The sequence below is a fragment of the Corythoichthys intestinalis genome, chromosome 18, assembly GCF_030265065.1.
Source record: "Corythoichthys intestinalis isolate RoL2023-P3 chromosome 18, ASM3026506v1, whole genome shotgun sequence".
NCBI lineage: Eukaryota > Metazoa > Chordata > Actinopteri > Syngnathiformes > Syngnathidae > Corythoichthys > Corythoichthys intestinalis.
In genome coordinates this window covers 18,230,468-18,243,560 of record NC_080412.1, presented here as the reverse complement: position 1 = coordinate 18,243,560, position 13,093 = coordinate 18,230,468, and the positions used below count along the sequence as shown (strand labels likewise).

The 13,093-nt window shown below is 38.8% G+C and overlaps 1 protein-coding gene across 2 annotated transcripts in view; it reads right to left on the bottom strand.

The window, feature by feature from the left end:
• Positions 1-610: 610 nt before the first annotated feature.
• The window catches only part of gabra3 (gamma-aminobutyric acid type A receptor subunit alpha3), a 166,270-nt gene continuing 153,787 nt past the window's right edge, over positions 611-13,093 (bottom strand). Inside the window, exons 10-11 of one of the 2 annotated variants that reach the window (XM_057820346.1) lie at positions 1,629-1,667; positions 611-1,489 (exon numbers count right to left, since the gene is read on the bottom strand). In XM_057820346.1, the coding sequence (XP_057676329.1) occupies positions 1,166-1,489; positions 1,629-1,667 (363 nt within the window). In that variant the 3' untranslated portion in view covers positions 611-1,165. The remainder of the gene's footprint in view (positions 1,490-1,628; positions 1,668-13,093) is intronic. The other variant, XM_057820347.1, reaches the window with a different exon arrangement.

Genomic DNA, 13,093 nt, shown 5'->3' with positions numbered 1-13,093 from the left:
AATTACTTGACATAGGGCGCCGCCGTCAACATGACTCGAAAAAGCGGATTTTAATCTTTTTCCCAGTTTTTTATTGCTCACCGACTGACCACGGAAAACAGGAGATATGATTCTTTCAGTTTCATAATCGGAAATATGTTTTCTCCGTTAGAGGGCACTCATGCTCTTTGTCGAATAATGCTTAATTTCTGTAGATTGTTTTCTCTTGCTGGAATTTAAAAACAAAAAAAACAACAACAACAAAAAAAACATCTTAAGCAGTTACAGTTGGATGACTACTTTTACTTGAGTAATACTATTTTGAAGTAATGCTACTCTTACTTGAGTAAAATTTTTGGCTACCCTACCCACCTCTGGTCAAGGCTTAGTCAGACACTGCTTTAACTCGTTGTCTGCCGTTGACAGTGCTAGATATCAAATCCATTGACGTTTGAGGTTTAGCAGCAAATGAACAAATGTTTGTTCATTCGCTGCCACCCTCAGACTTTGAATGGATCAGAAGTCTAATGTGATAAACTCATTGAAATTCACGACAGAAGTATGATTTAACGCCACCAGATTGGAAGTCTATCATCATCATCTGGAGTAGGGTGACCCGCGGTTGGAAACTAGATCCGGAAAAGTACATATTGCACAGCATCTGCACGTTATTACTTGGTACTCTCCGATACCTATGACGTCATTTTAGTGCTGTATCGCTGCTCATACTGGTATCGGTGCAAAACTAATACTAAATTATGTGCAGGAACAATAGTACCTTGACTATGACCAAGCATATAACTCAATTTACTCCTATAAATCGATTTCACCGACTGAAATAAATGGCAACGTCATTAAATCTTGACACAGTCCACAAAACACACTTTTTATCATGTGTTTTCAAGAAAGAAAAATAGCAGTGTATAAAAGAATCATAAAACGTGAACTGTTTCAATCGCTGCAATTGACGGTGCTAGACGTCTACTATTGACAAATTAATTTGGAATGGATTGGACGTCGGCTGGTTAAATACTCATATCCGCAATTACAGTTGAAAGTCAAGGTACCACTGTATTGACACATGCCACACGCAAAGGCACACACACGAATGGATGTTTTTACGGATGCCAGCAAACCTGTCTATCCTTCTTTGTTAAACCAGCTTAGGACTGACTTTTGATCAAATTCAATTGAGGTTATTTGCCTCTATGATGGCAGGCTTTCTATTGACATATGTGGCCCAGTAGCCCAAGTTGAAGATGAAGAAAAGGATAGGGAAAATGATGCGTGATATCTTGTCCACTTTGCTGACTCGGTTGTAAGACTTCTTGGCTTCTGTGTAGGGATCATCCATTTTATGAAGATAGGAATGTTTGGCTGACGCCCCCGTGCCGGCACTCTTAGAAATGGTTGTTAAACCTTGGTCCTTTGCTACGTTGATGGCGTAGGTTGTTCCAACAATGTTGAAAGTGTTGTTCGCCTTTTTGGAGAGAGTTGCAGATTCTCTTCTCTGAAAAGAAGAGAAGGTAGCAAAAGCCATCAGGTGAAAATGCAGTAGACTCCACAATACTTCCATTTGAACTCATAAAGAGGAAATAGAAGCAACACCACGAGACACGACACACACAAGAGCAAAACAAAAGCCTAACCATATCGTTAATCCTGGCCATGTTAGCCTGAAACGGTTCCTGAAAAGAAAAGTAGAAAAGAAAAAAAGTTTACCAATTATTTAAAAAAATACCCAACTTACATGCTCTATTCATCAGTTTCTTGCTTGTACATTCTTACACGATTGTCAAATCTGCATCATACAAGTTTTGATTGCAGAAAAAAAGAGGTCATGACTCTCATATTCAGCAGTGAAATGTTTGAAAATGTGCTGAAATTGAAAAACAAAAAAACAAAAACACGTTTGCATCACTCGTGTGTAAAATTGCTGACAGCTGCAGCATAGAGCATGATTTCAAAAAAAAAAAAAAAAGGGAAAAAATAACAATGCCTGTAGTCATGTCTGACAAATCAATGAAAGGAGTTGGGCTTCGTCAGGCAAATAACTCACGGTAAAACAAACATGGCACAGCCTATAAGATACAAAACTCAGAAGAAGCTCCCATCTTCTCCGAAACCATTAGAACTGTCTCTGTTGGAAGAAAGCTCCACACTGTCATGTTGAATTTTGCACAGGGATTCACTTATTTACCGAACCTTAGCATGGGATAATTTCATAATCCTGACAGCCTTAGAATGGGCAAACATAGACAGTGTGGGAGAACAAGTAGGGCAGCAAGATTGATCACACCGCAAGTTGTACTTTTGTATATAGCGGATGCTGTGTTTGTGTGTGTGTGTGCGTGTGTGTGTATCAGGCTGTAACTATGTAAAGATGTCCTTGCATCTCACATCTGCAAGAATTTCAATTCAAGCACATCTTTTTGAGCCTTAGCGTTAGGAAAATGTTAGGCCTACTGAATTTAACCCTTCCAGGGACAGTGGCACTACAGTGAACAGCTAGCGGTGAATTTGTTAGAATCAAAATTGGTCTTCCAAGCCTAATAGATCGCACCCAAAAGAACGAGACAAGTACTATAACAGTAGGTGTTCAATGTATTCATAATCTTTCCTTCCCACGTTTGACATTTATAAAGCAGGTCTACAGTACATTGGTGTTTCAGTGCTCCCTATTTCCACGTCCAGTTTGAGGCCACAGCTTTACTTTATGCTCTACTTTTTCAGCTTCATTTGACTTTCCTTCCTCCTTCCTTCCTTCACTCCATCTTTTTAATTAGCATAACTAATGTCCCCTGTTTCCGTTGCCGGATGCTTAATGTTGGATCTCTTTATTCTCAGTTCTCTTCGATAAATATGTTTGAAAGACTTTAGATTTAATATTGGCATATACTAAAAAATGAAACCTGAAAACTCAGAAGGCAACCACTGAAATAGACCTCTATTATGCTGGTATGTATTGAGCTAAAGCCCACCACAAAACAGTATACAGTGGTATGTAAAAGTATCTGAACTTTTTGGGATTTCTCACAGTTCTGCAAAAAATCACCATCAAATGTGATCTGAACTTTGTCAAAATCCCACAGATGGAAAAACAGTGTCTACTTTAACTAAAACCACCCATACATTTCTAGGTTTTCATATTTTAACGAGGATAGTATGCAAACAATAACAGAAGGGGCAACAATAAGTAAGTGAACCATCACATTTGATATTTTGAGCCCCCCCCTTTGGCAGTAATAACTTCAACTAGACGCTTTCTGTAGCTGTAGATCAGTCTGGCACATCGATCAGGACTATTCTTGGCCCGTTGTTCCTCTACAAAACTGCAGTAGTTCGGTCAGATTCCTGGAATGTATGGCATGAATTGCTGTCTTTAGGTCAGGCCACAGCATCTCAATGGGGTTCATGTCTTGACTTTGACTTGACCTCTCCAGAACATGTATTTTGTTCTTCTGAAACCATTCTGCAGAATGATTGTTTTGTTGCAGTATCCATCCTCTTTTTAGCTTCAACTGTCTGACAGACAGCCTCGGGTTTTCCTGCAGAACATCCTGATAAACTTTTGAATTCCTTCTTCCATCAATTATTGCTAGTTGTCCATGCCCTGAGGCAGCAAAACAGCCCCACATCATGATGCTTCCTCCACCATGATTCACGGTGGGGATGAGGTGTTGATGTTTGTGAGCTGTTCCATTTTTTTCTCCACACATGACGTTGTGTGTTACTCCTAAACAATTTAACTTTGGTTTCATCAGTCCACAAAATATTTTAGTATATTATAGTATATTTCATATATTTTATTTTAGACAGCAGTAGCTTCCTTCGTGGAGTCGTCCCATGAACATCATTCTTGACCATAGTTTTACATATAGTTGATGTGTGCACAGAGATATTGGACTATGCCAGTAATTTTATGCAGAAATGTGAGAAATTCCAAAAGGTTCAGATACTTTGTCATACCACTGTAGTTCTGTACATTTTTTCACATTTACTGCAATGAACTGATCTGCAGTGTTATCGCTTTTTTTCACCCTTCTGTAAGGTCCCCAATCCAAGGTACTCGAAGTGAGGTAAAGGGTGATTCTTAACGCAATGCAGCCAATTTATTGGTCGATAGAGAATTGCCTGATGTAATTAACCATGCGGGAAGTCCTCCATTGATGTCCTCTGCTTACTGTGGCATGTTTTTCTTCATTATTAAATTACTCACTGTCCCACTGGGAGAAGCCATGTAATTTACATAGTTGACAAAGCTATTGACATCCACGCTATGGGATTCACCATTCTAAACTGTACTGTGGTGACTAAACCAACTAAGGGGGGCTTAAATGGAGACATTTAGAAGGTTTCAGCAGTTGACGTCAGAATGAGTTAAGGTTATTTTCCCTTCAGTCTTTTATTGTTTTCTCCCTCCACTTTTCAAAACTGAAGAACATTAAATACGATAAAGTAAGAAGGCCTCAAGAGCTCTAACTCAACACACCAGGTGCCCTCTAGATAACCAATGTCTTTTCCAGAACATTGAGCCATCTACACTGGGTCTTATTTTGTATCACATACTGGGGATGGCTTACTCAGCAGCAAAGCTAATGGGTACAGTAATAGGATATATGACCTTAATCGTAGAGTATATACAGTACCTGAAAGTCTAAATGGCAATACGAATGTTCTTTGCCCGGTAAACAGGCAGACGAGCCACATGGCCCTTTCCCGCTTCTCCAAATCTGGTCTGTTTTCTGATTTAATTCATATAATTGAATCCACTGTTTCCAAGGCATCCATTAACATTACATTAAAATACATCTCATAACACACAACCAAACAAAAACATAATAAAAACTATTAATTGCGGGAAAAAGACTATCTATTGATTCGGTATGCATGTGCTTTACAGAAATGTTTGAACCAAGCGTATTACAGTGGCACATCTACATACGAATTTACTTCGTCACATATTTCAAAGGAGAGAGGAGTCTGACAATCGAACAAAAACTATCAACCAACAATGCCATCTCTAATGCAACGTCATCTTTGGAAATTAATGAAGGCTTTCAGGTTGCATTAATATTCAATAGGTGCTACACTTTTTCCTTTCACTGCTATGCAATTTTATCACAGTGGTACCTCTTCATACGAATTTAATTTGTTCTAGGAACTGGTCTGTAAGTCAAAATGTTGGTATGTGGAGCAGGATTTTCTCATAATTTATAATTCGATTATATCATTTTACAGCCCAAAAACGTGCGCCATATCCTTACAGGGATCCACAGATAAAAAGACTTGTACCGGTAGTTCTTAAAAGATAAAGGTTATAATGAGTTAAAATAACTTGATATTGAAACCCCTCTTGATGTTTTCGTTTTTGTACAATTAGTTTAACGAGTAGGTTGCCATTGTTGTTGTCACATGGTTACACTGCGGGGCTTCAACAGTAAGAATCTAGCGACATGAACATGTCATCTGTCCACCCTTTCAATTTGAACCCGAGAGGAACATTAATGAGCACTGTCGATAGTTCACAAAATGAGCAGCAAAAGCAAAATGAATAGGAAAGACAGGATGAGATGACAGTAGACTAAATCTGCGTTCTGCCAAAATGTCCTACATCTGACAAGAGGCGAATTTGACACCCAAAGTACTACCGTGCCTTTTTCAGCTTGTTTTGTCTACATATATACAGACAAAACATACTAAAGATGCCTTAAGAAAATACTTAAATGTACTAGTTATATCAAGTAAGGGTGGTTTGAATATGGTATGTGACTAATGTGGTCAACAGATCAACATGGTATGTGACTAATGTGGTCAACAGATCAACAATCTGCTTTATAGCTTCCACAAGAAAACACAATGCTTAAAAGTATGAGAGGGAAACACATACAAAAAATATTTTGAGGCAATGAAAAGGTGATAAAAGACTCAATAAAAACACAAATAGTAAGTACCCAACACTTTTAACCGATGAGCGAATGTGTTGGAAGAACCCGGTTGTATTCGTCGAGTGACAGTGACAATTTACGTCATCACCCCAAGCGCCTATTGCGCTAATATAATAGATTTTTAAATTAATGGCAATATTTTAGGTGTTTATAATAACATATTGGAGTCAAAGACAACAATTGTGCATACAAGTCTTTAAGTCTGAGATTCCCTTTCATAAATACTGCAGGTACAATTACAGCTAGCAATTACTCATAACAAAAACATATAAATTATAAATACAAATCAGAATTATCATAGAAATACACCATTTTCCTACCATTCCTTCTTAATTTCAATAGCTAGCGTCACTGTTTTCCTTTTTCTCACCACCTGCACGAAGCTTTTTTTGGACCCAGGTTGATTTCTCTTATAAGAAAATCTGCCGTGTGTCTGTCTTGCGGGAAAACAATGAAATTGCGACACTGTCATCAAAAATTGTTGTATTTCAAGCATATGTTGAAACAAACTTTACGTCGGATGTCGAAAGGATTGTATGTTGATGCGATCGTATGTCGATGTACCACCCCCAATAGCGGGCGACTGCGTGCCGGATCCAGCCTCAGCTTGCCAGATCCGCATAGCAATAACACTCGCTTGACGTCAGTGCGCCAGATGCGGCCAGGATCAGCACTGTGACAGTCCAAATGATAGGTTACGCACTGTTCCGGGGCGGACCTTGCAGACCGGACGTGCTTAAACTCCTGCTTAACCTCAGTGCGCCAAATGCGGCCCGGATTAGCACTATGACAGTTTGCCTTAATTGTCGCCTTATTGCACAGATGGGTGAGCCTGGGACCAGGTGCCGCTGATCATCGTCAGTAGTTTACTTAAACCGGTCCTTGGCCTCACATCATTGCCAGATCAACAACTCACTTACAGGTATGTGACTTTTAGCTAACAAAGAATCTTGTAATCCTGATACTGAGCTAATTTTTTGTGTTTTTCCCCCCTAGATCCTGTACTGCTTGTCTGGCAAAATGCCTGCCTGCCCGTTCACCTTTTCTATCACCAAACTGCCCACCGGATTCTTCGGACACTATCTAACACTCCCTCTCATCGTCAATGAATTAGGTCCCCAGTTACCCGAGCACCTTAACAAATACAATATGTTGTTTACAGTCTAAAAATGGGGCATCTTTAATGTTGAATTGCTTGTTCCAATTAAAATATTTTGTGAAAAAAAACATTTGTTATATTTTCAAGTTGCTGTATGTTGCATTCAAATGTTAGCATTAATAAATGGCATGAAAAAGAAGTATGATACATTGAACAAAATGGACTCTAAAACCTAATACTGAAAATGGTTTTGATACAAATCTGGCCCAGATTGGGTAACATGTGTGCCATATCCGGGCCATACATTAATGTCGTGTCTGCCAATTTGGACCAGTTCTGGCCTAAAGCCGTTCACTGATCCGGCAAGAGACTCCTAACAAAGTTTGGGCCATTGTTCAACAAGACACAAGGGTGGATCCGTTTTACGAAGTTGAGCCGAAATTTGCAGTACATTTGGCCTATGTCCGCTCCAGTTATATTTTGCTATCTGGGACTGTATAAATTAGCAGTCTAAATATTTTCAGACAAAGATTGTTATAATTTTTGCTGGTAATCTGGCTGCACTTGGCCACATACTTCGTCAAAGAATCCTCATCTGCAAATGTCAGATTCTTTTGTCGTGATTAACCATCCTGGGGGTGATTGTGCCACTTTCAGTCTGTGTGAAAGAAACCCTTTGTGTGCAAGTGTGGGACTGAATCTTGTGAAAAAATAGTCTATCCCCCTTTATGATTCAAGATGACATGTTGACTTATTTGATAGCCTCAAGTATTTTTATGCAAGTGTGAGATAGAGCATGTCATTAATTTGGTGTATTTTAGGTAACTGGAAATCTGGTGCAGCTACTCGACCTGCACTTGAACTTATCTTTTTTATCATATTCATGCACGAACTGTGATTTGATTTTTTTCACTCTTACAGGCATTCATTTTACTCATCGGCTACCATTTGACGGCCCTAGACATCCAATCCATTTTGACTGGGAAGCGCAAAGAATTGTCCAAGAATTCACAGGCTTCCATTCGAGCCATATTACACCGTCAGCTGTTTTGAGGTGAGCTAATTAGCCCGGTGGTTAAACAGATTGTTTAGCGAGCCAGAGGGAATTACATGCCACTGACGCTGTGTAACCTCTAAAGTAAATGAGTACACGCTGACTCGACTACAGCTCGCCATATCAGACCTAAAAAAGAAAGAGCCTGCGGGAAATGCAGTCATCATTTGGTTCCGTTGGCTGAAACTCTGCTTCTGATGACTGGGGACAGTATATTTTTCCCTTACAGCCTCATACCCTACTGTTATTTTATTTCTATCTTTTTGAAAAGAGAGGGGAAAACGCAGTAGTCTAAGCTTTTTGCTTTCCAGTAGTCCATTTTTCTGGGGCATTAAGGGCGAGTGTGTCACGTCGACCATTGTGACCCTGTTCTTGTTTATCTAGCATGACAACTACATGCTCAGCATAGTTACAGAGAGCGCAGACTTGTGCTATTAAAACAAAGCATCACAAAGAAAATAAAAGGGGCAAGAAAGCATCTCCACTCCCTGATGCTTTATCTCTGCTGTAACCCTTTAAAATTGAAAAATTATTTTATAACATTACTGCCTCCCGCCAACTTATTTTCACTCCACTCATATTACTATACTATAACTTTCTTGGGCTCATCCAATTACTTCTTCCTCATTCTCTTCTCATAAACACACAAAAGAACATAAGGTATTGACACATATCTCTGCTGTGATATATTTTAACAGTGAATGTTTAAATTTGGCCTCCTGGGATTCATTTAAATGTACTCTCACTTTTTTTACTCAGTGTACCATTTTTTAATGAGCATGCTGTACTGCAAGATGCTGTCTCATCTTGACAGAATGGGTTTACACTGACTAAAATGGGGCTTGAACATATGCTGCAAACCTAAATTGGGGCTAGTGTCTTTGGGAATTTACCTCTGTGTCTGTTCTCCATCTCCCACCCCACTGTCCTTGTTCCATTTGGCTGTTACTGAATAATTAAAAACTATTTTAAAGAACAGTCTGGGTTACTTCAAGGGGTGACTCAGGAGTTCCAAGTTCACCCTGGTTCATCCATCTCCAGGTCTGGGGAATAGGTTGATTTTATGAATGAATTAGACCCCCCCCCCCCCCCCCCCTTAATATTGTGTATGATTTTGAATAATAATTAATTGAACTTTTTATATTTTGCCAAAAAGGAAATCGAGCAACCAGTTATTAGGCAAGGCAAGGCAAGGCAAGGCAAGGCAAGGTAAATTGATTTATATAGCACAATTCAACACAAGGCAATTCAAAGTGCTTTACAGTTCCATTATTCCATTAGAAAGAGTTTGTTTCTTTGTGAAGTTGTTACTCTTCATTTGGGGGCTGACAGAACAATTGTGAGATAAAAAAATACATTTAAGAGTTTTGCAATTTAGTTACTTTCTGTTCAAAATTGAACTCACCTTTATATATATATATATATATATATATATATATATATATATATATATATATACAGTGCCTTGCAAAAGTATTCGGCCCCCTTGAACCTTTGCAACCTTTCGCCACATTTCAGGCTTCAAACATAAAGATATAAAATTTTAATTTTTTGTCAAGAATCAACAACAAGTGGGACACAATCGTGAAGTGGAAGAAAATTTATTGGATAATTCAAACTTTTTTAACAAATAAAAAACTGAAAAGTGGGGCGTGCAATATTATTCGGCCCCCTTGCGTAAATACTTTGTAGCGCCACCTTTTGCTCCAATTACAGCTGCAAGTCGCTTAGGGTATGTTTCTATCAGTTTTGCACATCGAGAGACTGACATTCTTGCCCATTCTTCTTTGCAAAACAGCTCGAGCTCAGTGAGGTTGGATGGAGAGTGTTTGTGAACAGCAGTCTTCAGCTCTTTTCACAGATTCTCGATTGGATTGAGGTCTGGACTTTGACTTGGCCATTCTAACACCTGGATATGTTTATTTTTGAACCATTCCATTGTAGATTTGGCTTTATGTTTTGGATCATTGTCCTGTTGGAAGATAAATCTCCGTCCCAGTCTCGGGTCTTGTGCAGATCCCAACAGGTTTTCTTCCAGAATGTTCCTGTATTTGGCTGCATCCATCTTCCCGTCAATTTTAACCATCTTCCCTGTCCCTGCTGAAGAAAAGCAGGCCCAAACCCTGATGCTGCCACCACCATGTTTGACAGTGGGGATGGTGTGTTCAGGGTGATGAGCTGTGTTGCTTTTACGCCAAACATATCGTTTTGCATTGTGGCCAAAAAGTTCACTTTTGGTTTCATCTGACCAGAGCACCTTCTTCCACATGTTTGGTGTGTCTCCAGGGTGGCTTGTGGCAAACTTTAAACGAGACTTTTTATGGATATCTTTGAGAAATGGCTTTTTTCTTGCCACTCTTCCATAAAGGCCAGATTTGTGCAGTGTACGACTGATTGTTGTCCTATGGACAGACTCTCCCACCTCGGCTGTAGATCTCTGCAGTTCATCCAGAGTGATCATGGGCCTCTTGGCTGCATCTCTGATCAGTTTTCTCCTTGTTTGAGAAGAAAATTTGGAAGGACGGCCGGGTCTTGTTAGATTTGCAGTGGTCTGATGCTCCTTCCATTTCAATATGATGGCTTGCACAGTGCTCCTTGAGATGTTTAAAGCTTGGGAAATCTTTTTGTATCCAAATCTGGCTTTAAACTTCTCCACAACAATATCTCGGACCTGCCTGGTGTGTTCCTTGGTTTTCATAATGCTCTCTGCACTTTAAACAGAACCCTGAGACTATCACAGAGCAGGTGCATTTATACGGAGACTTGATTACACACCAGTGGATTCTATTTATCATCATCGGTCATTTAGGACAACATTGGATCATTCAGAGATCCTCACTGAACGTCTGGAGTGAGTTTGCTGCACTGAAAGTAAAGGGGCCGAATAATATTGCACGCCCCACTTTTCAGTTTTTTATTTGTTAAAAAAGTTTAAATTATCCAATAAATGTTGTTCCACTTCACGATTGTGTCCCACTTGTTGTTGATTCTTGACAAAAAAATTAAATTTCATATCTTTATGTTTGAAGCCTGAAATGTGGCGAAAGGTTGCAAGATTCAAGGGGGCCGAATACTTTTGCAAGGCACTGTATATATATATATATATATATATATATCTATATCTATATATATATATATATATATATGGCGGTGCCAGGCTTCAACTGGGACCAAGCTCAATCTTGGTCTCATCTGACCAAAGCACACGGTGCCAGGCTTCAACTGGGACTGTGTGCTTTGGTCAGATGTGACCAAGATCGAGCTTTTTGGCAACAAACACTCTAAGTGGGTCTGGCGTGCCACGAAAGATCCGCATGGTGAAAAGCACCTCATACCCACTGTGAAGTATGGGGGTGGGTCAGTGATGCTGTGGGGCTGTTTCGCTTCCAAAGGCCCTGCGAATCTTGTTAGGGTGCATGGCATCATGAATGCTTTGAAATACCAGGACATTTTAAATCAAAATCTGTTGCCGTCTGCCCGAAAGCTGAAGATGGGTCGTCACTGGGTCTTTCAGCAAGACAATGACCCTAAACATATGGCCAAATCTACACAGAAATGGTTCACCAGACACAAAATCAAGCTCCTCCCATGGCCATCTCAGTTCCCAGACCTTGTTTTGTTGGCAAAAGGGGGTTGTACAAAGTATTAACACCTGGGGTGCCAATAATTGTGACACACATTATTTGATGTCAAATAATTATTTCTTTATGTGGGATTTTTTCCCCCACTGAATAAATGCACTTGTATTGAAGGTTGGATTTTTCTCTTTTTTTCCATTAAGGTCCCATATTATTTGAATTTAAAAAAAAATATTAGAAGCTAAAAAACACATCTTAACCAGTGGTGCCAATAATTATGGAGGGCACTGTATATAACTGAAAAAGCAGTTTCTGCTCTTGCAACTCTCTATAAAATAAACTGCTGTATTTTAAGCCAAAACAACTGTTGTGTTTGATATAACAATATGTCTATATGCTGCCATAACAGTTTCATGACGCATTAAGCCCCCGAACTATTTTTAATTTGTCCGTTTTACCCTGGAGATCCCCGTTTACAGACACCGCGCAACCACTCTTGTTTCAACCCAGCTATAAAAAGAAAGTAAATATTATATTTATGATTCGAAATGTATCATTTTTTTGCTTAGAATCATGATTTGATGTATAATATTTAGTTAAAAAAAACGACTTTATAAAATTATTCACTTGCATCTTTTAAACTTTGAAACAAATTACGTCACAATAAAAAAATTGTGTCTGTAAATAAGTTGTGGATATCTACCTCATAACTATCGCTTAATTATATATTTTTAATTATAATACTTCTAAATTATATTTATTCTGTTGCATTTCCCCCGATATTTCAGTAGATAAATTATCGATCCAAACAAAAAAATAAACAAATAAATAAATAAATAATAAACGTTAAAAAGTGTAAATATTGAAAAAAGAAAATCTCCACCACTCCTTGATGTCTGCGATTTCTGCATTGCGACCCTTGTTATATTGCCATGTTTTACCCATAAAATCCCCCAAAAGTCCGGCTGTGGCCATTCACAGCTGTGTCTTGAGACATGCTACACGGAGTTATTGGATTGAAACAAGTACGCGATAATATCTCGTTGAAATCATGGTGTATTTAAATATGCTCTCTCACGCTCTCACCTCAAGTTTGTGTTTAAAAATGTTTTTTCTTTTTTAAAAAAATGCCCTCCAGTTAAAATTTTTTCTCACCCCAGAAAATTGAGATTCCAAACTTTCCAATGTTTTATCACTCATGCATATTGGACAATTTTGAATCCATATATGAATAAAAACTGAAATACAGTCTAGTTATGCCTCCCAATAACACTCTAAAGTCGTTTATTTTTACATAGTATTTCATTCACTGCCTGTCATTGACAAGAACTGACGTCCAAGTCATTTAAACTGGAAGGAGTAGCTGTAAATACTCATCTTTTAGTGCCATTGATGACGCTAGATATACAAATAATTTTGACTGGTCACAATGGAT